Genomic DNA, 23,241 nt, shown 5'->3' with positions numbered 1-23,241 from the left:
GAAGTAATAGGCATTTGTCATTAATTAGATTACCCAGTACTGGAGAACCATAAAAGTAGTAACATTTCAGGAGAGCAAATAAACAGCGAAGACCACACCACGGTTCAAAGGTAAAAATGTCCAAAGCTTTATTGGCAACCAGGAGCTGGTCTGAGAACATCTTATTCCAAAGAAGAAAATCTTCTACTGTGCTAAAAACAATGAAAGGAATTGGGTTGGATTAGAGGTGAGCAAAGCATGAAGAAGGAATAATAGAACATAACCATCAAATGGCACAAATACCGTGACAGGAAAGTAGCACACTTTACCCTACATTTGATAGAATTTGCTACGCTAAACCAATCCCATGTAGGTCGGTATATACTACTCACAAAAAAAGTTAATTTGACTTAATCTAAATATTTGAATGTCAAACTAGGTGGAGAATCTGGAAGCTCTCGAAAGCTTTCTGTGCGGGTTATTGTGTGTAGCTGCTCTATAGGAGTCTATAAGTCAAGATATAAAACGAACATCATAGGTCCCTTCTAAACAGTATTATTTTAGGACTATACTGAGGCCAATAAAAAAAATATATGGACCAAAAATGGCCCTCTGGCACCACTTTGGACACTCCATGCGCTCCAGTGTCGTCCATGTGTGCATGCGCACAGAGAAGATACTGGTTTATACTGGTTTATATTCAGTCCCACTTTGCTGACACGCAGCAGATAAAGTTCTGTTGATTGAGGTCCTTCTATAAAAGCTTCAAATGTTGTCCTTTCCGAGTTCAAGAGGCTGCTTTGGTTCAGGATTTGGTCTGGGTCTGACCATGGAGCGCCTCGGCTTGGACTTTAAGGCTCTGGAACTCCACCTGGATGAAGTCAGTCAACGTCTTCCTCATTTCTAGCTAAAATGACAGAATTGATAGAGACAGAGGCATGAAGATGTCCTGTAGACATTATACACTAGCATGCTCTGCTAAACTATCAACAGGGATATGACTCAGGTGGCTATTAATAAAGCACACTTTTTGCGTAATTGTATTTTTTTTAGTTAATAATCTTGGACTCAATCAATAATGTTAAATAGATTCAAGGATGCTGAATGCAACAAAGATTGTCCTCACCTGGCTTTTATTCTCAGCTTGGAGGTTTTCTACCAGGTCTTTCACACTGAAAGGCTTCCCCACGAGGATGGTGATTCTCTGGGAAGCAAACAAACACTCACAGCTGTCGTCGCTCAGGACACAAGAGTAAAAAAAAAAGCATGAAAATGTTCCCTATTACCTTGCCGATCCGGGGAATGTAAGGAGTCATGTTAGGCAGGACATCACTCAAACCTGACACACAAGATGAAGGTTATTTTCACCATTTAAAACACAATAATAATAAATAATGTATGTTTTAAATCAGAATGGGAATTTGTCACTTACCCACGTGCCAAAGTGGCAAGATGACTGGATTGAGGCTGCACTCTGCTATGAGGCGTCCAACACCTGCAACCCCAGCCAGAGGTTTGTGGTAGCTTCATTTCAGCAAATCACATACACTGACTCTGCTCTGCACACTCACCCCATTTTAACCTGATGAATTCTTCAGTCATGTTGATTTTACCTGGAAAAATCAACAACATTTGTTTTTTGCCCCAGCATCAGCAAGATTTTAACTTGATATGAAAATATCTCATTGACAACCCAACCAGAGTTTAAACCCCTCCATGATAACTCCCAGTCCAGGTATAAGCCTACCTTCTGGAAAAATGTGCACCCATTCCCCTTTGTTCAGTTTATCCAGAACAAAATCCATTCCCTTCTGGTAAACGCCGTCTCCTGAAGAATGAACAAAATAAAAATGATGCTCAGGTAGTGAAGTACAACAACGGAGCTGGCGTCGCTCACCTCTGCAGACGGGAACACACTTTCCTCTGCTGAAGAATCGAGAGTGCAACTCTCTTGTGAAGCAGATGTCAGATGCTGCTGGGGTCCTGCCCACACCCACCAGAAGATAGAATCACTTAAATAATGTTCTCTAATATCCCATGCAAGCGGATGGAGACATGTTTTCAAAGGTATTTAGCTAGGCTAGCTTTCTGTAGTTCAATGTAATGTCTCATCGGCGGCGTTAAAGTACGACTATACTTTGACTGTAGTAAACCAAAAGTGTACAGAAAACAAAACCTACCATCGCATCTTGTTAAAAGTCCACAAGTGTCTGAGCTTCAGGACGCCTACCGCACACATAAACACACACAAAACACACACATTAAGTTGACATAGTTTCCTTCTCCAGCTACGGGGTCTGGTATTACCCCAAATGTGAGGGTCATCCATGCATGACTGGTGATTGGACAGCGTGATGAGGGGCGTGTCAGGGGGCCGCCGGTCAATCAGTTCCAGCAGAACCTCCTGGTTGTGGACTGTCAAACAATTCATGTACTCTGGAATGGAGCGAACAAGGTGAGGAGTGGGAATGTTTCGGTGTCGCATCTTAATTTTTTTTTTTAGGGGAGATAGAACTTACTAGTCCAAAAGTAGGAGTAGGAGCCCACCATGCCCATAATGAGCGAGCCGGAAAGTCTCCAGGCCAATGCGGGGCATTGCGGGAACGGCCATTTGACCTCCAAGGGCATCACGAATCTGGACAAGCGCTACATCCACACCCGTTAACCTTGTGTAATACAAGTACATTATTGAGTGTACTGGTAAATACTACAGTGTGGATATTTTGGTTGCTGTGTGAAAACAAAAGTGAACTTTGGCCCATAAGTATACAGCAATACTATGTATCTTTTCGATGGCATTTTGCTATGCTACTAGACAGTTGCAAAAACTGCGAGAGGGTATATAAGGTGTTCTAAGTGTTTTTGAACGCACCCTGTTAATAAGTTTACTGAAGCGAACTCAGTCAGGGTTGACATTCAGCTCACACAACCTTAAGTTTGAATACATCGCCTTCAGTCATAAAAAAAAATATGCTAAAATGATCAATCAGATGACGAACTTTTCGGTTAGTTATGTGTTTGTAAAGACGTATTTACGTCGCAGTCCTGATTTTTACACGCACAGAATGAAATCAACATTTACCTAAACTTGCTTCTCTGTTTCCTCTTGACAGGACCGAATGGTACCAGAAGACCCGGAAGTAAAACACCGCTTTGAATTCTGGGTAGTATAGTTCTCTTAAAAGGAGCAGCATTTCAAGCTTTAATTTTGACGTTGCATCACCTCTTCCGAACACATCATTGTTCCCCATTGTGCTTTAAGTTGTCATCACGTCTTTAAATTACATTCTTAAAAAATGTCGCGATTGATTTAAACAGGCGTTCAAAGATGTCCACGAGTCACTTCCGGGGTTGAAACGGACGTGTTTCTGGGTAATGTGTACTGTAGATTTAGGCAAAGGTCAACTCCTTGTAAACGACACTTTATTGACTAATCCTGCAATTTAACTCAACTTTAAGGGAAAGCATATGCTGTAAAAAGTGTATAATAATTTACATTAGTACTTTAAAGACGGATTGGGGCTTTTTAAAAAGTATCATTAAAATAAGTAACTAATATTTATAACAGCAACTATGCAATGAAATACAGTCAAGCGACAGCTGTCAAATTCCAATCACTTTATTGAAAAAGTGTAAAAAACTACACATGCTTGATCCTCATACCCTCATAAATACAACAAAACAATATAAATATTCTTTAAAGTAAAATAGCACCTGTAACAGTGTTCATTTACATGATACAAATTCACAACTATAGTGAAAACTGCGTTGCACATGGGGCTGGCTCACTTCGCCGAGTGTGATTCCGCCGACGAGAGGCAGACAGTCAGGGCAGTTTGTTGCTTCATACCGGTGGCCAGGTAGAACCCGACCTCACCAGTTAGGCAAGAGCCAGTTCAAGCCCTTTAAGGCCACTTCAAAACCCAGGAAACAGGCCTGGGAGAGAGAGCGTAAGTGTTCTGGTAGACTTGTGGCAATGGGTGCAAAAACGTAGGAAGTAGTACCGCATTGGCTGGGAAGGCTCGGAGAAAGACGGCGTTGAAGCCTTTGTAGAGCGCTTTGGGTCCTTCTTCTCGAAGCAGCGTCATCAAGACGTCCGTAAGACCTCTGTACTTGCCGTCTGCAGCTGTCAAACACACACACACACTAATATTGACAGGCTGTCAATGTGATGACCGTGACTGAGGTCCAGTGTTGTTATAGCATTAGCAATTTAGCATTGAACTAGCTAGTGGTCGATTTTTAACAACTCAGTAAACATCCCCTACTTATTATAGATAAAAACTTATTTCTAGCTGCGATTAAATACAATTAATTCTGAGTTAACTGGTTTTTAAAAAATTTGATTAATCACAATCAAATCGTTTAATCAAATGACAGCCCTAATATGAAACGATGCAATGTTAGTTTTTTTTACAGGGCTTCATAGTCGAAAACATGTATGCCAATGATGTGCATTGTAAGCTAGCTCATATTAACTTGTTTTCTTGTGTTGTGATGCACGGTCTCCTAATGCACTCCGAATGATTATTCAAGTTAAAAATTACCACCAAAACCAAGCTTGCAGACAATTGCATAAAAATACACAAACAAAAAAAAATTTTGTGTAGCGTGGAGTCACCAGTCTGGAAATTGGATTTGAGGACATCTGGGGGCAAAGCGATAGTCCAGTTCAAGATTCCAGCCACACCACCGGCAAGCAGGATGTAAGCAGCACCTAGCTGAGAAACACTAAAACACATATGACACCAAAGCAAAGGTCAGAAGTTATCTTTAACCTTTTAGCATGGAACCTTTTCATGGAAACCGACCTTTGACCCTCCGGAGTCAGGAGATTTTTGAGGTATTCATAAGTCAGGAAATAGAGACCATTAGAAGGCACATCTGGGAGAGAAAGAACATGAGATAAATCCATATGTCTCTTACATACGATTGTTACATAACATAGTACTGTGGCAGAAGCGTCCCTCAAAATAAGTGCTTTGTATCAGAGATGGGTGACAACACATGGATGGTTGCCATACAAATAAGCTTCAATATTAATTACAGTGTAAAATATCACTCTGTACCTCTGATGAGTGTCAGCACGGTTCCTTTGTAGACGCTGCGGATGCCCTGCTCCTTATAGAGACGCATGGCACAGTCCAGAGGACCAGAATATTTTGACCTGCCACCGCCAGCCTGCACCTGGACCACACAGCACATTTCAAGTCTACGGTAACAATAGTATAGAAAGTAGCTTAGATATACTTTAGAGCAGTGGTTCCTAAAGTGGGGTACGCGTACCCGATTCCCATAGTAGGAACGTCATCATAGCTTCTTTCATAAATCTGTAACTACACTTAACTCAAATATGGATCATCCATCCATAGTTCATAGATCATCCATAGTTATTAAATGACGCAGTACAATCTTTTTGGATACTCTGAAGACTAATTCTTCATAGAAACACAGTCTGCGCCTCGCAGTGTCATGGTGTCAGACAGACAGTATGTCTATTGGAGGACTTTACCTGCAGTAAGCATTTAATCCTCTCACCCGGAGCCACGATCACAGTGGTGAAGACCCCCGCCAGACATCCTGACAGGAATATTTGCGAATGCCTGAAAACAAGACAATAATGTGACACCTAAGCTGAATGCAGATTATTGGACTGCTCTCCTCCTTTGGCCCACAAATATTGATATATGATAATGTTATGGTAATGGTAATGGTTTTATTTCATTTGAACATGCGTCAGATTACAATTGAATGCATCCCATAATCAGTTCACAGTTCCACATGTCCAAAAGGAGTAGGAAGAAGCAAAGCTTATTAAATCCTACCTCTCCATCTGGTACTTTTACAATCAGTAACTGTTACATTTGTTCACTTCCTGCTTTCCATAATACAGTTTAAGGTTGTTGTTTTTTTTTATTTTTAAATTTTGTAATTTTTTGTCCCATACCGAAGTACGAGGTGATATGACCATACAATGACATTATGTGTATGATATTTTTCAGTTCTCTTCTGTTTATTTTCACAATTATGTGTTTTTTGTTGTGCTCATTTAATGTGTTGATTATGGAGGGAGAAAAACAAAAACAAACCTTCATCGCCTTGTGTGAAAAAGCGATTGCCCCCTAAACCTAACAGGTGGTTAGGCCCCCCCATCAAAGCAACAACTGCAATCAAGCATAACTTGCAATGAGTATCTGTGGAGGCCCCACTCATCTTTGCAGAATCGCTGTAATTCTAGCACGACACGCCTTTTTAAGGTCATGCTACAGCATCTCAATAGGCTGTCACGCCTTCACTCCTCCCTCTTTGCCACTTGCGCCAGTGGGAGAGAAGGAGGCGTGGGTGCGCCGCGCTGCGCCGCTCATGAAAATGTGCGGCGCTGGCCACACCGCATAGGCGTGGGACAGTGGAGGTGCGCCGCACCTGCACTTGGACTACAAAATTAGAGCCCCAGGTCTGCCTAGCATGGGTTTACTGGAGCGAGCCAAAAAACCCAAAAGCTAATTTTGGGGACCTCACCAGGGTTTTTTTTTTAGTTGACTTGAACAGGCGACCCTTTTGAGCTTGCAACGAGGACAATGGAAGGACAGAGTGTTTACACTCAGCGCAGCTGCCATTGTGACATCCAGGAGGGGGGCATGGGAGGGTGGGGGCGTTGTCTCACATGATCGCAGAGGGGAGGGACCTGTTAAAGTTTATATTTAGACGGCACTTTCGAGGAACAGCCGACTGAAACATTCACTCTGTGCTAGAAGCTAACCAGGTCACTTTGACAAGTTTTTGTATCCGGCTTTAAGATCTGGTTTAAGATTTAAACCTCAGTTTAAAATCACTGAAAACTGAAGACTGAAAAGCTTTAAAATTAGCTTTGTAGTTTTAGATCTGCGCTAAGTTTCTATCTTAATTCAAATTAAACCTGGGTTTATATTTACACCAAGTCGGTTTGACATGGCTTAAAGATCTGAGACCTGGTTTTAGTTCTAGTTTTAGACTTGGCATTCATGTTAGACTTGGGTTGAAGGTTACAGCTGGCAATAATGTTAAAGCTGACTAGAGGTCATACAGGAAATAAAGGAAATACAGCTGGAATAGGTGCAGATCCCGGAAGCTCCAGAAAGCTTTGTGTGTGTTTTTGTGTGTCGCTGCTCTATAGGAGTCCACAACACAATACAAAGGTCACATCCAGTTAAATGCACAAGTGCTTTTTTTACTAACGTTAGCGGTTGGCCAGGGTCCGTCTGCTGGAGCTGTTTCCCCAAGCCGAAGCCGAAGAAACTGATAGCCATCATGGGTGCCACTCCCACCAGAGGAGCGCCCATCCCTTTATACAAGCCCAGGAGACCCTAATCATCACACACACACACACAAACGTTGGGAGATAAAATGTTACTTGCAACCACAACAGCGACAACATGACAATGTGTGCATGGCGTGTTACCTCTTTTGACACGGTCTTGCGAAAGCAGTCATAGGTTCCCTTGTAGAGGACGTATTGAGGGCTTGAGGCTTTGGGCTGAGTTTGAAGTCTCACCTGACACAACAAAACAATCTTTGTAAGGTCAACTCGTGATTATTTTATTATTAGTGTCATACTAGGCTGCATGGCGGTCGAGCGGTTAGCACGCAGACCTCACAGCTAGGAGACCAGGGTTCAATTCCACCCTCGGTCATCTCTGTGTGGAGTTTGCATGTTCTCCCCGTGCATGTGTGGGTTTTCTCCGGGTACTCCAGTTAATTGTTGTTAAAACAATGGAGTCTCCTCTATTGTCCATAGGTATGAATGTGAGTGTGAATGGTTGTTTGTCTATATGTGCCCTGTGATTGGCTGGCCACCAGTCCAGGGTGTACTCCGCCTCTCGCCCGAAGACAGCTGGGATAGGCTCCAGCCCCCCCCTGCGACCCTCGTGAGGACAAGCGGTAGAAAATGAATGAATTAATAATCTCATATTATCTCACAGCTTCACTTCTTTTTACACTTGAATACCACTTTTTTAAGTTTAAAAAATATATATTTTTAAATTTTAAGATGTGACACTTTATACAGCTTTTATGTCCTCTGTTTCCATAGGCAGATTTATTATTTTTATTTCCTACAGGAAATACTATCATTGCTAAATACAAGCAAATTGAAGGTTAAGTGAAGAAGCTTCATTTCTATTTGAGAATGTTCAAATGTGACTTTATACCTAATGAAGCTTTTATGATGGCTACATCTTGATCATGGGAGAGATTATTGTAATCTACACGCTTTCCTAAAAGAAAATAGTAAAAAAATTACCAAACCAGAAGTCTACTAAAAGTAGGCTACTGCTAAAACCAGCTATTCATAAACTTCCAAATCAACGTCACACAAGCCAAGTATGATTTAGTCGAGTAGTGAACATAAGTAGTTGAAAACCAATGGACTAGAATGAACTTTGAAACTAACAGCATTAGTTGTGCCTTCTGTCTTTTTAAGCTGATTGCTCAATAATCTCCCCAAAGCTTCTGAAAAAAAGACATCTGAAGGAAAAACTATGGAGTATGGGACTGAAAAGAACACCGAGTCACCTTGATGGTGTCCAAAGGGTGTCCAGCCAGCAGCAGGCAAGCCCCTCCGACCCCCCCGGCCACGAAGTTCTTCAGGGGAGAAACTCTGGGCTCGTCCCCCATCGTCTTCCCCGCATGGCCCGAGCCGAAAAACCCGGCCTGCAAAGCTCCTGCGTATGTGACGGTGCTGGGGTCTCGGTTCCGCAACGGGTCTGCCGGGTGGACCTTGGACTTTGAGGAACTCCGTGAGTGAGACCCCCCTGCTGTTTCTCCACCTCGGCTCTTCCTGTCTCGCAAAGCCCTCGTCCTCTTGACTTGGTTCTTCTGCAGCCTGACTAATTGAAAACAGCCACCTTATGACAACGCTTTGCTGACAGAAAAAGTAGCCTTGCCGCCTCTTGACGTCATTATCACGTGGAATCAATAATAGGGAACAAGGACGAACAATGTTAACTATTGGTAAACAATAATAATAATAACAATTATTACGGTGTTTTATTACTAGGCTGTATGACGTGGATAAAACAGCAACAACAATAATTATTATTACGATGAAAAAAGTTGGTGCAATAAAAATGATTGATCAAAGTTTTCTAATGTAAATTAATTATGCATATGCATCATGGATTACCCATATTGTACATGGCTTCAGTCAATAAAAGTCTAAAAGCACCATAGTAGGTATGATAAGTGGGTTTCTGCTGTCTTACGGTCTGATTAAACAGCCAAAAGGAAAGGGATTTGTATATTGTATATAGTAATATAGTATAATAAATATAGTATGTTTAAATATACACTTAAAGCAGTTAGATTAGTATGTAGTTTCTTGGATGTTGGCTAATATTATTTTTTATTCAAAATGAATTAAATAATTAAATAATAATAACATGAATGAATAAAAATTAAAATTAAAAAAAAATAATAATAATAATAATAATAATAATAATAATAATAATAATAATAATAATAATAATAATAATAATAATAATAATAATAATAATAATAATAATAATAATAACAGTAGAGTTACTCCACACCAGCAGTTGGCGCTGATGAGCACCGGAAGCAGCTGGCAGCACTACCTATTAACAACAAAAGTAGAAGGCTTTTGAGGCAAACGCCTCAAATCGCTACAGCGGGAACTTATCTTCTACGGCAATTTGTAATATAATTTAACATAGTTTATGTTTGCGTCCAGATAGTTGTTTATTGGTTCATGCTTGCTCTATAAGGCTGAAGCGTCACGCTAGCTAAACAAGTTTACATTGTGACGACTGCTCCTCGAGAGTTAGCTCCCGCCGGCTAACCTTGGCTAAAAACAGCTAGCATAGATACCCGTGTTGCGTTTACGTTTCTCGACATCTTCAGTGAGGTGTATTTTTTTCAGGTCAGCGTGTCGCCATGACGCAAAGGAAAACTCCGAGCCACTCACAGGGAAAAGTAAGTCAACAGTCTTCATTTTTGGAATCTTGTCGATATGTGAGAGCCATGGGAACGATACAGTCAAAGTGGACACCAAAACACAACAGACTGTTATCCGTCTTACAGAGACTCAGCTGCACTTTGGGTGAGGATGAAGATGCGACTTTCACCCAGCCAAGCACATCCCAGGTCCAGAAAGGTCTGGAGCAGCTCTCACCTTCACAGGTTGACCAGAAGGTATAACATCATTGATGCATATTGCTCCGATTATTTATTAAATGAATGTTCTGTTTGACAGAAAATGTCTGCCTGTCTTCCAGACAGCTGAGGTGGTTCAGTACATCTTGGTGAAAGACCAGAAGAAGATTCCCATCCGTAGAGGAGGTAAAACCTATTGCAGTCCACGTATCTTCCATTATATGCTGCTGAGGACCACACTAAGGTTTAATTGTATGGTGGAACCTGTGTTTCATCCTCAGAAGTCTTTTTTTAGTGTCACGCAATGATGAAACTGATTTTTATGTGTTTTAGATTTGATCAAACATGTCATCAAAGAGAACCGAAATATCTACCCTGAGATCTTAAAGCGAGCAGCACAGTCCTTGGACCAGGTTTGTCCTGTTTATGAGGTCTAGTGGTGAAGAACTGTAACACGACCATCCATTTTTCCTCCTGCCGCCATCAGGTTTTTGGTCTGAAGCTGGTTGAAATTGATGCCAAAAATCACTTGTACATCCTCATCAACAATCTGCAGCCCGCTGCTGGGGGCGACTCCATTACGTGAGTCTTCAGAGACTCGTTTTTCTCTGAAAGTCCTCCAACGCCTCACTTTTTGCTCGTGTGGTCATCACAGGTCGGCAAACCCAAAGACGGCATTGCTCTTTGTGATCCTGAGTGTCATCTTCATGAAAGGGGGCGTGGTCAGAGAAGGTGAGACTCATGCCGTGTCTGTTTGTGTACCTCAATATTAAAAAAATAATAATAAATTAGTTTTTAATGATTTCAAAATCGAAAAGAGGTGATAAAAGCTAGCAGATTTTGTAATTCAAATGTTTGCAATAATGCTCTGTAGAAGCGGGTAAATATTATATATTATAAGTACACAATGTACCCTGAATATGTATTGAAGCATATACAGAAGTACTTCATTTGAGACACTGCCAGATTGTTGCCTGATGGTTCTCTCCCAAACTAACAGGATCCAATTCTGTTCCTGTTCTGTTTGTCTGCTTCTACAGGCCTAATCTGGAGCACGCTCAAGAAACTCAGCGTAGACGCTGCGTAAGATTTATTTTTTGTCTTGTGACGACCAGCGTGATTTATTTCCTGTTTGTTTGACACCAACTCCCCTCGCAGAGACAGACATGAAGACTTCGGAGATGTTAAGAAGCTGATCACAGATGAGTTTGTGCGTCAAAGGTAAGAACTTTGAAGTCTTTAGGGGTAAGAAGAAGAGGGAAATGATACAATTTATTGACATTATTGATATTAACCCGTGTATCAGTGAGTAATGGCACTATTGGTGGTGTTTTGTGAGATTTTTGTCATGTAAAATATGTGCCTTTGCTCATAAAAAATTAGCAAACACGAGCTTAGTCACTAAAACCATCGGACATATTTCACTACCTGGCAGAAACCAGCAGAGGGTGCAGTTAGAATCAAAATCAGAATATTTTTTCTTGCCATATTAATGCTCCACAACTAGGACCTGTTTGCGGTGTGGTGATGCAACACAAAACGAAAGATAAGTCAAAGTAGTAATAAGACTAAGGGCATGCAAAATAAAATGGCCGCAATTTTCTATTATGTATACTATATTGGGTAATACCAGTGTAAAGGTGGCTGCATGGTGAATGAGCGGTTAGGGTGCAGGTCTCACGGCTAGGAGACCCGAGTTCAATTCCACCCACGGCCATCTCTGTGTGGAGTTTGCATGTTCTCCTCCTGCATGCGTGGGTTTTCCATTCCATTCCGACAACATGCTAGGTTAATTGGCGACTCCAAATTGTCCATAGGTATGAATGTGAGTGTGAATGGTTGTTTGTCTATATGTGCCCTGTGATTGGCTGGACACCAGTCCGGGGTGTACCCCGCTTCTCGCCCGAACTCAGCTGGGATAGGCTCCAGCACCCCCCGCAACCCATGTGAGCATAAGCGGTGGAAAATGAATGGGGAAAAAAAGTGTAAAGGTAACTGACCGATATTTGGGACTGAGAAAAGACGATATCAGATATATATCAGAAATAAGACCATTAATATACACTCAATACCCGCTGGTGTGTTCAGAGCCAGTTTCTGTCAGACCATAGACTCTGGTTTATACCACACCACAGAGCAGCAGGACCGTGCACAAGACCACATGACCTCAGCAGCACATGTGAACTTGTGAGCAGTCCAACATTTGTCCTCATTTTTGTGGACTTTAAAGGCGTCCTATCCGGCATGTTCCACTTTTCAGACTGGTGTGTTTACAATGTACAGCGTCATGAGGTTGGTTTATTTTGGTTGGTTTTATTTTTTACGCCAATGCTAAATCTTGAGTTTCTCCCGTCAGAACTTTCGGAAGTGGATGTTTGGCAAATCAAGCTCAATACCGTTGATTACTTTTCTTGAAAACAATGGGAAGATGTTTTTGCAGAGCTAAAGACCTACCCTTCGGTCATTGCATTGCATAGAAAGAAGCAAGATAGGATAACTGTAGAGCTGCATACTTATCGTCCTTTTGTGTGTGTGTGTGTACACAGGTACCTGGAGTATACACGAGTCCCCCACACTGACCCCCCAGAATATGAATTTCGCTGGGGTCAGCGGGCTGATGTGGAAGTGTCCAAGCCCAAAATCCTTGAGTTCATTGGTCAAGTAAGCACTTTGTCTAATTACTTAATACATTGATAGTAAGACATAGTTTCATATAACCGCCAACTTCTACTATTCAGGCCTGTGGGCTAACCACTCGTTCGCCATGCAGCCTTGTTAGCTTTTTTTAAATAAAATAAAAAGAAATCCTGATATCAGTCGACATCGGTATAAAAATGTTTTCCCTGATCATGAAAAACGATATATTTTGATGGTGTAACCAACGTTATCGGCTGATATCGGTCTGCATCATTGTTGTCCAGTTCTGCATGTTCTGCTGTACTTTTATGTTGTTAATATTTGACTTTCTGATGTTTTGTCAGCTTCATGGCCAGGAGCCTCAGAGTTGGAAGCATCAGTACAGAGAGGCTCACGGCAGCCACGCCTCCAGTCAGGCCAGCACCAGCAGCCAAAGATGACGTCAACTTCATTTTTTATTTTCCTTCATTTATTGACAATGAAAGTACAATGGGAGAAAAAAATGACATCTTTATGAGGCGGAAGACGAGGAAAACAGACACTTTCACATGACAATATATTACGGCTGGCAAAATTATCGCCTTCATTTTCATATATTGCGATTGTGATTTTTTTAGTATATATATTTGAACCACTGAACATGTTCATTCCATTGAACCTTTTAAGCTTAAATTGCAGAAAATAAGAATCTCCTGAGGACAATATTTTCTAAGGATATCAACAAAGGTCAAACAAAAGGCTTTTATTATTGCACCACAGAAAGTCAAGTCCTAAGTCGTACCAGTGCAAAGATGTACAGTGCATAGATACACATTTGTGTCAGGCACAGAGTCTCAGAGGACGGTTGATTGTGTTGCCCCCCCCCCCCCCCCAGTCTATTACAGTCCATGAAACAGATTAGACTGTAATGCAAAAATGGCCCAACATACCCGAGCTGATACAGTAGTGTGATGGTGGTTATCAACTTACATTGTCAAGTTCGATTCTTTGCTTGTGCTTAGTGCGTGTTCACATAAAAGACAGCATTTGACATATTATTCAACTCCGATGGAAAAACTGAGTAATCCCGGGATGGTGTATTTTACACAACAGGAGCAAGTAATCATTATGAAGTGTCACTTATCAAGGTTTTGTTGTAGTTAGTAAGCACTTGTGACCAATCACAGCAGGTGGTCCATGGGTGGAATAAATTAAAACAGACCGTTTTGCCGGGAAGCACAAATCCCAAGAAAATACAGCTGGAATAGGTGCAGATTCTGGAAGATCTGAAAGGTTTTCTGTGCGGGTTATTGTGTGTAGCTGCTCTATAGGAGTCCACAACTCAATACAAATGGATGGAAAATTAGCATAATAGGTCCCCTTTAATAAATACTATACCTCACTGAGTGTCTATAAAGATAAACATTTTGCAATTGTCATTCCAGTAGATTGTATACTTACTCCATGTTGTTCAATTCAACACTCAAACCGTCAGTGAGGAAATCAACCTGAATATTTTTGGGTGTTGTTTTTTTTCCCCCCATCTAGATGTGCTCCGGGACCGTCTCCAGGGCCTCTTCTGGGTCTCTGTTCACGTCCACATTCTGGTAAAACATCACACTTGAATGATTCTCTGATGCTAAATGATCTTGGAGTAATAAATGCTATCTCACCACTGGCATGTCACGGTGTGTGTTCACAGCCTCGATTTTCAGGAAGACCGACTCCACTTTACACCCTAGGCCATGAGCACAGTTTAATAATATAATATTACAAAATACCAAATGTGCAGTTTAGATAAGATTGGGGTTTGACACGCCTGCTTGTGGTGCATTTGAATGTATCCCAGTGCAATAATTAATCAGAATAATTACTGCTAGTGACTTACCGTATGCGACTGGTGTGAGTTTGAGAACAGTATGAAGGGGACACTTCAGGTAGGGCAGCTCACCTGACAAACGTAACACAACACACCTTAATGTGCATACAACGCCATTTGACATGATCGGGATTTGATCTTTATTGGGACTCACTTTAAGGTACACAAAAATACACTAGTACTGAGGAACTAATGAGTAAGGGTTAGGTAGTTTTGCTCCTCATTAACTACTGCAGCACATTGCTAATTTAAATTTTGCTTTTTAAGTGAGAAATAATAACATTGTACTAATTCGAAGGGTTGATACGAAAAATTCCCAGGTTGAAGTGGACCTTGAAAGTCGCAGCAGGTGTCAATGTGCAATTACAGCCACTAGAAACGTGTTAGAAAAGCCCTGTCCCGCCGAGCGAAGCAAAAGCTAATGTTGTTACGGTAGGTCGACAACTCTTACATCCACCCGTAGCAAAATTACTTAGACTATAACTTATTTACGCCACTAAATATCTTCGCTGCTGTGCGTCGATCTCTTCACTCCTGCTTCTGGTCGTCACTTTCCCTCTTCGTGTTGGCCCACCACAGAGGACTCTGATTGGCCAATAATTATTCACTACTTGTTTCTGATTGGCTGTAACTGCGAATTGACACCTGCTTAAACGAATGAAAAAAACGCAATGCTGAGACCTTGAAGCCCCACTTCAAACTGGGAATTTACTTTTCCAATTAGCACAATGCTATTCTTTCTCACTTAATACAAACAAACTTACAATATGACAAAATGTAAATAAGTAATGTGCTACGCTACTGTAAATTTCTGTACCTTATTGTAAAGTGTTACGCTTGATTGCTCTCACTTGCACTTTTGTCCAGGAAGTATGCCAGCAAACATCTCATCACCGCCTGGTGACAAATAACCAGGACGTTCTCTTGCCTCTCTAGCTCCATGATGACCGGCTCCAAGCGCTGGACCAGGTCCTCATAAGACTGGTAAACACACATGCACGCACACACAGCCTTGGTTACTTTAAAGGGGACCTATTATGCTGCCTCCCGCCCAACCAGCAGGTACACCTCCCACCGACTATGATTGGTCACACTCCCAAGCGCTCCAGAGAACTTCCAAACAGCTGCCGAACCCCTCTTGTTTGATTACTGGCACAAAATAAACAGTTAGGCCACTGATCGATTGCTCTTCTGACTCTTCAACATGACCAAACAACGTCGGACTTTAGCAATTTTTATTTATATTATTTATATTTTATTAATTTTTGCGGATTGTCCAGCTGCGTTTTACTACATGTTCAAAAACAGTCCCGTGTGAAGTGGCGTTGACGGATGAGCATATTTTTGTCTTGCTGGATAGGAATCACAAACTCCAACCACTTCTGCTTGATGCTTGCCAAAGCTAAACAATGGCTGGTAGCCATTACGCAACAGGGCATACCCATATAAGGACGTATGTGTGATTTCAGTAGATCAGGATTGTAACAACAGGAAAAGCATAATAGGCCCCCATAAATATGGTACATTAAATATGATGTGGTACACGCTCACCTCTCCTTTAGGGTAGCGATAGCGGTACTTGTCCTGGTCTCGCAGTGCAAACTCTTCAGGATAATTCTCCTGGATCTCCTCATAGGTCATCTCCTCGCAGACCCCCTGAAAAACAGCATGGACCAGACGCCAGCAACAGACCCGCATGAAGCCATCAAGGTGAGGAATAAAGTCAAAATGTCTTGTTTCTACTAACAGCATCAATTTCATTGAGAGCTTTCCACTGTTCATACTGGACTACCAGGGCTTCTGCGGTCTGGATGGTTCTCTTCATGTGGCTGGTCCACACCTTCAAGTCGCTTATGCACTGCTCCCGCATGTACGTTCCCAAAGCGCTGGCAAACTGATGGAAAAACCGGAGATCGAGTCTTAACAAAACAGACGGATAAAAAAAAGGTACTATTTTCTTTACCATGGTGCCGCGAGCCGACAGTCCCGAATCTCCTCCGATGCGACCCACCAGATTAAGCTCGCTCTCGCCATGGCGACACAGATAGATTGAGCGCGGTGTGACGTGGATGTTCATGAGGTAGTACACGATCCTGCTCTGGATGTGATCCTGGACCCGGTTCACCAGATATCTACTGCCCACGTTGAATATCTTGATGTAGGACAACTTCCTAACCACAACACAAACATCTCCAATCTGTGACGTCACTTAAAGACATATTATCTTTGTTTAGCTTCAAATAAACCAATTCTATTAAGCTGAAATACTACATCATGGAGTACAAATCGATATAAACTGACATTACCGGTCCTTGTCGTCATCCAGCGCCACGTAAGTCAGCTTGTAACATTCAATCCTCTTCAAGAAGTCGGCCACGGCCTCGTCTTTGTCACAGTTGATGTAGTCGGGACTGCTAAGCTTCACTTGCTAAAAGTAGAACAGTGTTTAAAAACACTTGTGGTCCTGATTGTGCTCACACACACAGAGTCGACTTACTTTAATATTCTCAGCAATGATCCCAGGATCGTCACAGATGGACTCCACAAAGAAGACCTGAAGGATCCAGGTGTTACTGTATGCCATTTTTAGAATCGTAGCTGTGGTACCGGGGACTACCTTGTAGCCGTTCTCCTTTGCAAAACTGAGGATGAGCTCCCTGCGTTCTGGTGTGGTGTTGGTGGCATCGAAAACCTAAATCAACAGTTCAGATATACCGTTTATATGATGGTATGAAAACGTTTGGGCACCCCTGATCATTTTCTCTAATTGTTGGGATCAGCCATTTCAGTGACGCCATCTTCACCAAGATCATGTTCTAGGTCTTTGGAGATGGTCTGTGGGTTGACTTTGACTGTTCTCACCATCCTTGGCATCTGCTTATCTGGGATTTTTCTTAGCCTGCCACTCCGGGTCTTAACTAGAACCGTACCGGTGGTCTTCCATTTACTCACTATGTTCCTCAGAGTGGAACCTGATAGCTGAAATCTCTGAGCTAGCTTTTTGTATCCTTCCCCTAAACCATGATGTTGAACAATAATTGGACAGTTGTTTTGAGGCCTATGATTGGCTTCACTTATGTATGCAGGTCAAGGGTCAATGAGCTTACAAACTAATTTTGTGTTCCAATAAATTAGGGTTAAAGGTATTATGCAATAAAAATGATTGCACACTTTCTGTAAATCCTATAAACTTCATTTCTCATTTATCAGTGTATTGGTCTACTATATGATATATTTCACTGAAAACGCTTATCCAAACAACCAGTGATTTTTAAAGGTGAAATCTTGAAAATTACCAGGGGTGCCCAAACAGTTCCGAAAGGACATGGTTTAGGGACCAGGAGGACCCTGGTTTGATGCCAACAATGGACCAAATAAAGCAAAGGACATTTAAAAGAGAGACAGATTGGTCCTCTGTGATCCATGTTGGCATTCAGTTCCATGTCAATAAAACAATCAGGTCACATGATGGATGAGATCACTCACCACCACTTGGCCCTGCTCTCTGGTGAAATAGTCGCACACGTCTTTTAACGCCGCCATCGCACACGCCCTGTCCGGCAGGATGTGAAAATAGGGGAACAAATTTAATGGGAAATGAAAACTATTGTTTACATGCACAAAAAAACAAACCAAAACTTGCTTGCGTATCTTCATGGCCTCCGTGTTGTCGGGTTTGAAGAACTCGAAATTGTTGTAAGACTGAGTGGCATCTCTGCGGTACTGACCGACATTGAACACTTTCGGACAAAAGACAAAAAAAAAAAACGAAAAGAAATCACTTTTGCACCAACGGCTGAGTAACATTTTAAAGCGCATGCAGAGCTCAGTAAAGCTGCTAGACTCTGACCACTTGTGATACTTCAAATGCAGATATTTACATATTGTGGAGTTAATAAAACAAACAATATCAAGAGGTTGCCTACAGCCACCAATGTACCCGACATCTATAGAAGACTACGGTTGAACTCAACTGAATAGTCCTGTCGTGTGTTACCTTTGGTGGTGACCCCAATCCAGTTGAGGTATCTGGTGAGCTTTTTCGAGATGTACGTTTTACCTCGGGCTGGCAGCCCCACCATGACGATCATAGTGGGGGAGTTGGTGAACTGGGGAACCGATGCTGGAAAAACAACAAAAGAGAATCAAAACAAAGTTACTGGAATGCTAACTTTACCAGCCAGGGGAACCTCACTCCTTTCATCACTCTGTGGAAGCTCTTAAGTCAAATGTTCTTTATTCCCTTATGTTTTACAAGCCAGAATTTCAGAAGGCCACGCCTCCAAAGTAGCTAGCATACACACAACAATAGAGCATTTTCTGTAAACATGGATAATGACGAAATGTACTCGTTACATACTCGTATCCGGCCAAAGTTCTGAATTTGTTCGAAAGTAGTAGCAACCAAAACAAACAAACCTGCCTAGGGCAAATGGCGTCAAATCAGAATTAGCAAAGTAAACGCTAAATAGTGTGTGTTCACATAGAGTAGTTTAATAATAATTGTCTAAGAAATGCTGCTCTTTAATACAGTTGAAAAGTAGCATTTCCAGAAATGCTGCAAATGTTTGACAGTAAAAAATTGCCTGTGAGAAAAAAACTAATTGCATTACTACAGTTTTACAGAGTGAAAGATGTCATATTAAAGGAAATATTGCATTAATTTTATATATTATACTATATTGTTATTATTGTGATACTTCATCACATCATTTGTAGTTTATTTGGTCTCAAAACAAGTTTTTTCAGTGTCATAAAATTAATGTTCAGATTTTGTATCATTGGCCGCATTGTGAACGAGTGGTTAGCATGCCGGCCACACAGTCAGGAGATCGGGAAGACTTGGGTTCGATTCTCCGCTTGGGCATGTTTGTGTTCAAATTGCATGTTCTCCCCATGCGTGGGTTGCTGGGTGCAGGGTGAACGGCCTGCAGGGCAGTCTCTAGCAGCCAGGAACTCAACGTCCCACTAACAACCTTCTGAGGTCACAACCACAATATGATAAGCTCGGGAGATCACTTTCCGGCTTCTTCTGACTCACCACTTGTTGGACTACAGTGAACCCACGCTAATGACACTAGCGACGGATTAGTACTCACATCCTCGACGTTTACTCAGCCTGTTCTGCATCCACGGTACCCACGTCTTCTCCAGACGGGTTTGAGTGAGGGTGCTCTGAAGGTGGGACATAGCCGTGTGTGTGTGTGTGTGTGTGTGAACGAGAGAGAACTTCCCAGGTGAGCATGCTTGGTTTAAAAGTCTCACATAAAGGGGCGGAGTCTTCAAAGCACCTCTTTGGCTGCTGAAAAAGATGCAAGAATCTCTGATAGGTGGATGAGATATGATGAGAATGAGATCATCCACTAGTGGGAATCTCAATACATGCTTTGACCCCGCCCACCACAAAGGCGGGGCTTACTGGGTCACGCTATCATACTACTTTTTTGTTTTGTTTTTGTTTGTTTATTCATTCATTCATTCATTTTCTACTGCTTTTTCCTCACGAGGGTCGCGGCGGTGCTGGAGCCTATCCCAGCTGTCTTCGGGCGAGAGGCGGGGTACACCCTGGACTGGTCGCCAGCCAATCACAGGGCACATATAGACAAACAACCATTCATACTCACATTCATACCTATGGACAATTAACCTAGCATGTTTTTGGAATGTGCACGCATGCACGGGGAGAACATGCAAACTCCACACAGAGATGGTGGGTGATGGGTGGAATTGAACCCTGGTCTCCTAGCTGTGAGTTCTGCGCGCTAACCACTAGACCGCCATGCCGCCTCGTTTGTTTATAAGATTTATAAAATAATAATAATTATTATAATAATTGCTTTAATTGAATCGGTGCATGTTGAATACAGGAAGTGAACAAATCTATATCTGTAGACAAGGTAGGATTAAATATGCTGTGTTTCTTCCAACTCCTTTTCAGACATTAGGAATTGTTAATTGTAATATAAAGCATTCAATGTAAACCGCATGCAAGTATGAAATAAATTAAACCATAATCAAAACATAACCGCATATAACATAAGAAGACAAAAACAGCTGATACACCATCAGTGACTCGTGCTGTGTGCGTGACCATTTACAGGTCGTGCGTGTGCGTGTGCGTGTGTGTGCGTGCTCGTCATTTAACGTGCGATCAGGTCAAAGCTCACCTGTGCTCGTGCACCTCACGCGCTTCGGTAGAAGCCTTTTCTTGATGTGTTCCATGAGCGTCCTGGCATCCACAAGTAGCGGCCACGTGGGCGCGTGCTGGTCACGTAACCCCCCTCCCTCCCTTCCCACCCAACTCCAAAAAATACACCCCCCCCCCCCACTTGTCCTCCCCCCCGGCAGGACGAACTCCACTGAGATCTCCGTGGTGGTTCCGTGCACGCGCTTGAACACTTCACGCGTTCCCCTTGACGTGTGAGTCAGCGGCGGCTGTGCGCGCGCTCGGATCAATCCGGGTGATCGTCAACGAGTGACGTCACTGGATCTGCGCACGCGCCCGCCGCCCTGAAAGAGGAAATGCATTCTGGCGCGCGGCCACGTGTTTTTATTACGCAACCAAGCTATGTGAGGACGCTGAAATAGGAGTCGACCTCCGGTTCGACCCCCCCTCGTCTTGCTTATTGGCGCCTGGAGGGTTCATCCTCCATCCACGCGTGCTTAAGGTACTAAAAGCTACCTTTATAGCTAGTGGTGTGACGGTCAATAGCACTTTAAAGTGCTTCATTTTACATTTCGTCCTGGCTAATGCATAGCGTTAGCGTTCACTACAACTGTGTAGGTGGTTCCATTATGTTCTTTTTTTATCCTTCCCCTAAACCATGATGTTTAACAATCAAGGAATAGAACCAAACATATCACTGGAGACGATGAGTCAGCAGTTTTGCTAGTAGATGTTTATTAGTTGACAGTCTGGGGTTAGTTAGCTAGTTTGAGCAACAAGCAGCTACAACGTTAGCACACTTCGGTATTGCAATACAGGCTCCCCCAACATCATCATCATCATCAAGCATCGAGGGTGACGCCCTTTTGGTGACGCCCCTTCCCGCATCCGCACGCACAGCTGCTTTTGTTATTTGCGCTATGAGTAGTATTTTCTGTTTTGTTGTTTTACCTCCATTTTTTAAAACCTTTTTCATACATAAAAAAAATGTTTTTCATATATTTATAAAAAAAAGAAGGCAGCAGAGTAACAGAGGAGGCATGAATGATGAATTATGAATGAATAACAAAGGAATATTTGCACCAGTAGCTAAGTAGCTAACAGCGGCGGCCATGTTGACTTTGGATTGATGCCACATTATGCATTTTGAACTTTCATCCATAAGCAAATTATGTCTTTTCGGTCACGAGCCGTGTAAAAGATGGCTTTTCTTCCACGGTGCTGTTCTGTAGGAATAACATATCCCGCTTTGCAAGTAGTATCAAAACCGGAACACTTTGTTTTTGTTTTTGTGAAAGGTTTCACTTCCGGATAACGAAGGAATGGTGTGTAATGTGCATGCAGGCCAGTAGGTGGTGATATACCTTTGTTTTCTTTGCAGAAACGTCCAGTTTGGGAACCCGTTTCCAGGGTTTTGAAAGGCTGGCGTCATGTAAGTGAACAACCAAAACAACACACAAGAATGATGTCATAGAAATACTAAAATAACCTACTTTGGCAGATTGTTTTGCGTGTACCAGGACGAACATGCATCAAGAACTATTGTCAACTCAATGAGACTTCATGATGTTTGGTTTCAGTTGTCAAGTTTGACATGCCATCACACGGCTCGTATAAAACAGACAATGCGCCTTTGTGATTGTGTCCACTCAAGGCCATAAAGTTAAAAAAAAAAAGCATCACTTCACTCAGTATAAATGTTAACATATTGTGGCCGGCTGCGTGGCTAAAAACACCCTCAAAAAATGTGTAAAAGAAGTGCTATCCGTCTAGTCGCTAAATGTCTTACATATACAAAAAAATGACACAAGAGGAAATGGTCGTCGTCACAACCAAAGCTAACAAAACGGCGGCAACATGCGACGTTTTCAACATGCTGCGTCAAACTTCAAAAAAAAAAAACAAACCAAATCATTGGTGGAAGGTAAACCAGGCATTGAGTCTGAAAGCGACACAAGCGTGAACATTGTATGTATGACACAACAATCAGCAGCAGTGCAAAAATCAAACAGGGCAAAAGTTCCGATAAAAGATGCAATGACAATTATTCAAAACAACAAAAAACAATCTCACAATCAAAACGCTTCTATTTACATTCAGAGGACAGAGTCTGTAACGCTTTGTTTGCTACACAGGACCTCATCCTTCCCTCCGTGATGTCTCCTGGTGTGTGTGTGTGTGTGTGTGTGGATGTGTGTGTGTGTGCGTGAGGATGATGGGCAGAGACGGAGGAGAGGAAGCTCAATTGGACTTTCTTAAGGCAACAGTCTCCCCTAAAAACAACCAAAATCTTGACGAGAAAAAAAGCTAATTGACACACACAAGATGCAACAATGATGTTAATGAAAGAGAGTGTGATGTTTTGTGGTCCCGACATCATCTTTGTCCCTCTGTGGGTTTTTTTAAACTGACTTTTGTGGAAATGAATGGAAGAAGGCCAATCAGGCCAAGC

At 42.2% G+C, this 23,241-nt stretch overlaps 4 protein-coding genes across 9 annotated transcripts; 1 reads left to right on the top strand and 3 right to left on the bottom strand.

Annotated features, from left to right (window-relative positions):
* Positions 1-103: 103 nt before the first annotated feature.
* tafazzin (tafazzin, phospholipid-lysophospholipid transacylase) lies at positions 104-3,124 on the bottom strand. 3 transcript variants are annotated; one of them, XM_058084227.2, is made up of 11 exons: positions 3,062-3,124; positions 2,499-2,645; positions 2,287-2,415; positions 2,160-2,205; positions 1,877-1,962; positions 1,727-1,807; positions 1,551-1,592; positions 1,412-1,474; positions 1,266-1,318; positions 1,106-1,183; positions 104-886 (listed from the first exon to the last, which is right to left on the bottom strand). In XM_058084227.2, the coding sequence occupies exons 2-11, from the start codon at positions 2,605-2,607 to the stop codon at positions 785-787; spliced, it is 789 nt and encodes a 262-aa protein (XP_057940210.2). In that variant the 5' UTR covers positions 2,608-2,645; positions 3,062-3,124; the 3' UTR covers positions 104-784. The 3 variants fall into 3 exon arrangements, with proteins under 3 accessions (XP_057940210.2, XP_057940209.2, XP_078653837.1); XM_058084226.2 differs by having other exon boundaries at positions 1,727-1,962; XM_078797711.1 differs by having other exon boundaries at positions 1,727-1,962; positions 2,499-2,625; positions 3,062-3,090.
* Positions 3,125-3,589: 465 nt separating this feature from the next.
* Positions 3,590-8,873, bottom strand: LOC131136893 (mitochondrial carnitine/acylcarnitine carrier protein). 2 transcript variants are annotated; one of them, XM_058084225.2, is made up of 9 exons: positions 8,530-8,873; positions 7,418-7,510; positions 7,195-7,322; positions 5,492-5,582; positions 5,049-5,166; positions 4,791-4,863; positions 4,601-4,710; positions 3,984-4,105; positions 3,590-3,915 (listed from the first exon to the last, which is right to left on the bottom strand). In XM_058084225.2, exons 1-9 carry the CDS (start codon positions 8,629-8,631, stop codon positions 3,853-3,855), a joined length of 900 nt encoding a protein of 299 aa, XP_057940208.2. In that variant the 5' UTR covers positions 8,632-8,873; the 3' UTR covers positions 3,590-3,852. The 2 variants fall into 2 exon arrangements, with proteins under 2 accessions (XP_057940208.2, XP_078653836.1); XM_078797710.1 differs by having other exon boundaries at positions 3,590-4,105.
* Positions 8,874-9,591: 718 nt separating this feature from the next.
* Positions 9,592-14,419, top strand: ndnl2 (necdin-like 2). Its single transcript, XM_058084228.2, has 10 exons — positions 9,592-9,948; positions 10,057-10,167; positions 10,251-10,314; positions 10,462-10,541; positions 10,616-10,710; positions 10,784-10,860; positions 11,169-11,211; positions 11,287-11,349; positions 12,675-12,789; positions 13,110-14,419. The coding sequence occupies exons 1-10, from the start codon at positions 9,910-9,912 to the stop codon at positions 13,203-13,205; spliced, it is 783 nt and encodes a 260-aa protein (XP_057940211.2). The 5' UTR covers positions 9,592-9,909; the 3' UTR covers positions 13,206-14,419.
* Positions 14,284-20,907, bottom strand: LOC131136891 (6-phosphofructo-2-kinase/fructose-2,6-bisphosphatase 1-like). 3 transcript variants are annotated; one of them, XM_058084223.2, is made up of 14 exons: positions 20,791-20,907; positions 18,621-18,746; positions 18,267-18,363; positions 18,110-18,176; positions 17,241-17,315; positions 17,121-17,177; positions 16,930-17,051; positions 16,587-16,794; positions 16,371-16,517; positions 16,175-16,279; positions 15,475-15,604; positions 14,633-14,695; positions 14,418-14,482; positions 14,284-14,348 (listed from the first exon to the last, which is right to left on the bottom strand). In XM_058084223.2, exons 1-14 carry the CDS (start codon positions 20,843-20,845, stop codon positions 14,289-14,291), a joined length of 1,377 nt encoding a protein of 458 aa, XP_057940206.2. In that variant the 5' UTR covers positions 20,846-20,907; the 3' UTR covers positions 14,284-14,288. The 3 variants fall into 3 exon arrangements, with proteins under 3 accessions (XP_057940206.2, XP_057940205.2, XP_078654229.1); XM_058084222.2 differs by lacking the exon at positions 20,791-20,907 and adding an exon at positions 19,723-19,890; XM_078798103.1 differs by lacking the exons at positions 18,621-18,746; positions 20,791-20,907 and having other exon boundaries at positions 18,257-18,363.
* Between the last annotated feature and the right edge of the window lie 2,334 nt (positions 20,908-23,241).

Source organism: Doryrhamphus excisus, linkage group LG17 (genome assembly GCF_037039965.1).
Source record: "Doryrhamphus excisus strain RoL-2023G ecotype Guam linkage group LG17, RoL_Dexc_Guam_v1.1, whole genome shotgun sequence".
Lineage (NCBI taxonomy): Eukaryota > Metazoa > Chordata > Actinopteri > Syngnathiformes > Syngnathidae > Doryrhamphus > Doryrhamphus excisus.
Note: the sequence above shows the minus strand (reverse complement) of the source record. Positions and strands in the feature narration are given on the sequence as shown.